Below are 4,290 nucleotides of genomic sequence, written 5' to 3' on the forward strand. Positions count from 1 at the left end.
TGGTCATATTCCATAATAAATCAATCTATAAGAAAATAAGCATCTTACCAGTGCTGGTGGGGAAACGTGGAATATCTCTGTATGGGAATATGTTCTTGTCATCTAGCATCCCGGCCAGACCGCCCAGGCCTGAACCACAGATGATGGCCACTTTAGGACGATTCTCTGTTTGCGACAGCAGCCAGTCCGCAGTCTCTTTGTACTCTTCATAGCTGTAACTGAAAATGCAAACACATCTCTGAATAATTGTGGTAGACACTGATTGGTGAAAAATTCAACACTATAAATATTAATAAGGAGCATTTGCTGTTGGTCTAAAAGATGTACAGACCCCATTAAAACACCAGTTTTTTAGATGAGACCAAAACAATGATCATTTCATACAGTTCTCTTCCTTATTTTGACACATTCTGTGCAATTCAACAAAAAACATACAAATCTGTCAGTATCAAAATATGATTAATAAAAAGGGTATAATTACTTGGTTGCATAAGTGTGCACACCCTAAAAGTGAGACTTTGTGTAAACACCTTCTAATTTAAATTATGCATTGAGTCGTTCTAAAATCAAATACGGTTAATTTACTAATCCCAAAGTACAGTTCAGCTCCCATTGCACGATTTCACTGAGATTTGCTCATTTACATTCTTTAGCCAAACCCATAGTTTGCAGAGAACTGATAAATATTTAAAAGGATCTCATTATACACAGGTATCAGTCCTAGTTTGGAGTACAAAACATTTCACACCAAAATGGTCGACAGTGACAGCCCACTGAGCATCTTTTCACAGTGGATGAAAAGACACAACGGAAACTGGTCAGGCAATAGACTGGTAGCAACACTGACGGACAGAAAGGAGGTTTCCAGCAAACAACTGGTGGTGTTCTGCAAGTGACAGGAATCTCTTGTGTTCTTCTAATGAACAGGGCAAGGCGTATGCTTTAAACCTTATTGAGGAAGGTGTTTAAACCAAACTGGAAGATTTCGATCAGTATTTCAAACGCATCACTGTGTATCAACAAAAGATTGCCATAGTGAAATATATAGTGGCTTTATTTTTTTCGCAATAGATAGTAAGCAAATAGGATGCTCATAGACCACCAGCAGAGAAGACTGGATCCTGAAACTGAATCAAAAAGGTGCAAAAACACAGTAAAGTTGTTCATGATATGTGTCACATTAATTGCATTAATTGTGCAAAGCATAAACTTTTTTTTTTTTACATTAATAGGAATGTGTGTGCTTTTCAACTCTGAATGCTACGAATGACAAAGTACAAAGGTTCTGAGAATGCTGGTGGGATTATTTAGCAGATGACAGCAACTGTGGAGGTACACAGTATAGAGAAAGAGAGACTTCCGTAAAATGAACATGCAGTGTACTGAATGAAGAAATAATCAGCTACAGTAGATAAATTGAAAAATAAAAACACTATGCTGACTCAGACTCTCGTGAAAAGAAACACACCCCAAATAAGGATAAAAATAAGTTCCTCTGGACTGACTTGGGCCACAAAAAGAACTATTAAACCTGCAGAGAGTGAAAAAAAAAAAGATCTCAAAGTAAGAAAAAACTCATACAGGCCCGGTTCAAGTGATTATCATAGAACTCGGAGTACAAGTAAGTTTAACTAATACACTTATGTAACAGTCTTGGGGTTTTTCTGCTTTCTGCCAGACAAATCATTCTTCCCAGATGTTGATTGGATTTGAAATGCCCCAAGGTGCTACATTAAACAAAGTCAGAAACGGTGTGTAATTCTAATCATGAATCTGCGTGAAGCGATCACCTTGTTAATGTTCCCTCTGTACCCGAACCTTTGTTATTAAGACGAAGTGAGACTTCAGGCTGCAGTGTTTTCAGGAAGCGAGCCTGATGACTTTGAGCCTAATTTGGAGCTGCCATCTAGGATGACTGCTACATCTGAGTAGCCCTGGGAGCTTTGTCTTTCCAGGTTTTGCCCTTGTTCTCTCTTTTTTTAATTCTAATTCAAAACCAGCTTTAAAACAAATGATCAGGTATGGGTTTTCTGTCTCAGTAGTGATTTTTCATCCATTCTTGCAAACATTTAAGCAGTTCATGCATATATTCAGACTGAGATGATTAGGTTTTGTGCTTTGCATCTTGCCTCACTTTATAAAAAAAAGGACTTGCACATTTTTATTCTTCTGAGTTTTCAATCTGCAAGGTAGAATGCCACTTTGGCAAACAAACACCACAGAGACAGCTGACAGACAAGTGACAACTTAACTTCTGCTGTCATTCATTGGTAGACTGCAGGTCACTTAAAGAGAGAGTCGCTTTTAAAATGAGTGATTTATAAACCCACAAACTAAAGAATTGAAGCATCAGCAGCAGATTGTGTAATATGTAGCCAGTTTATAAAACCATCATTTTAAGCAAGAATAATAAAAATGAAGAAGGGTGTTATCACTCCATGAAAAAAATAATCTGTTTGCAAACTGCTATTTTCATGAAACATGGAGCTTTACTCTACCAGCAAAGTGTGATTGCTTTGCAAAACTCAATAAACTTTTAACCGCTCTTCCCAAAGAGCGGTTAAAAAAACTGTGCACAGATTTTAATACCCATCTCATTTCCTTACACAATGGCAAGCTTGAAAAAGACAAAAGATAAATGGCTGAGTTGTAATATTCAAGGGAACATACACTAAGACATTAGTAGTAGAGTATACATATATTTGAGCCAGAATGTATAACTTTGGTCCTGCGTGGATTCGAAAAAATCAAAAATATATTCAAACTTGTGCATCAAACTTTTGTTTGTTGCAAAAATACTTCCACCATAAAAGGGGGTTTAAATAAAGGCATGAAGGCCCCAAATAATATAACAGTTATGTAGATGAAGAGTGTAGGCAGACTTCTAGCTGATATATACTTGGATGAGTCATCATGGGTCAAAGTAAAGTGGCTTAAAGAAGCAAATAAAAGCAAAAATAATAGGGACATTCTCTCAAAATGACAAGGAACAGGACTCCTTCTTGTGAATCAGTGAAGTCCACAGAAAGTTTTAAGAAAGTATGGAGATCTACAGAGGCCATATTCTATTTTGATTCATATTACTTTTAAAAATAGCTGCATCATCTGTTAATATTTTTTTTACTATATTGAATAGTAACTAAAAACCAAACGCTTTAAATTACAATCACTGGCCCTTTTGTTTTGATTTACATTCGTACTACGTTCATTCATTTTTAAATGAGATGCGAAGCTAATCTCCCAGTAAGCTAAATGACATCTTAAGTAACGGGAAGCCAGTTTCTGCGGGGTCTCGGTCGGAGCTGTCCGTGGTGCTGTGGGGCTTCTGCACTCACGGAGGCCTTACTGACAACAGGCGCATTGTTTCTTGTAATCTGAACACGCAAACGAGTTTAACCAGTTTCTGAATTTGAAACACGTTTTACTGCATATGCTTTGTGCTCAGCTGAGCCGGAAATAAAGTTGTGATAATGCACTTTGTGTCAAAAGAAAATTGAGGATTTTCTGGTCTGTATTCTGTTGGAATATACCACCTGTAACCCAACGTGCTTACGTCATAGGCAGAGAAAATATCTGATTGGCTGCGGTAATCCTTAGAATAAACTGTCACGACAACACAGGCTGGCTTCTGTAAACAGCTCTTAAATCACTTCCTTCAAATGTACGACGTCGAGACGCTGTAACATGCTAATAACACGCATCTCTCACGGGCTACATAAGTATGTGGCTCGTTTCAGTGTCAGCATCCAACCGTTTCCCGTCCTACCTGCACTGACTGGAGGAGGCTGCTTCCATGTCCGATGGTAATCTGCTGATAAGGCCAGTCAGTGTTTATGCTGCTAAAGCCCGGGCTCTGTCGGTGTTGAGTTCACAGTGATCAAACCGGTTGGAGACGGAGCCTGCGGACGAAGCACCGGAGATCATGCTACGCGCTGACGTCGGTGCACATATGATGAAGAGGAGGGGCATAGTCAGCTCACGGTTCCCTTTGAGGAAAATCCTATTTTCCAACAGGCTGGTTACTCACTGACCCGAACAGTGGCAGAGACAGAGCTGGAATTTACAGGACATAACATGGGAACTTCGGGAAGCCATTAGAAGACACCAGAGGGGAGAGCAGACACCATGGAGAATGAATACCCCAGCACGCTAGGATACAGTGTCAATCAGTTTTGACCTGTTGCCGAAAATTACAGCTCAGATAAGCATTAATGCAAACGAATATTTAGGGGGTAGGAGTTTATAAGTTCTCACTTCTTCCTACCCCATTTTGAGCATGATATGTTAACT

General features: G+C 39.0%; 1 protein-coding gene across 1 annotated transcript in view; it reads right to left on the reverse strand.

Annotated features, from left to right (window-relative positions):
• The window catches only part of pnp6 (purine nucleoside phosphorylase 6), a 13,155-nt gene extending 8,938 nt beyond the window's left edge, over positions 1-4,217 (reverse strand). Inside the window, exons 1-2 of the mRNA XM_015018606.1 lie at positions 3,767-4,217; positions 49-218 (exon numbers count right to left, since the gene is read on the reverse strand). Coding sequence (XP_014874092.1) covers positions 49-218; positions 3,767-3,795 — 199 coding nt within the window. The 5' untranslated portion in view covers positions 3,796-4,217. The remainder of the gene's footprint in view (positions 1-48; positions 219-3,766) is intronic.
• Positions 4,218-4,290: the final 73 nt, after the last annotated feature.

This window comes from Poecilia latipinna, unplaced genomic scaffold (assembly GCF_001443285.1).
Source record: "Poecilia latipinna isolate Pla-1442-1.1 unplaced genomic scaffold, P_latipinna-1.0 Scaffold2295, whole genome shotgun sequence".
NCBI classification, from domain to species: domain Eukaryota; kingdom Metazoa; phylum Chordata; class Actinopteri; order Cyprinodontiformes; family Poeciliidae; genus Poecilia; species Poecilia latipinna.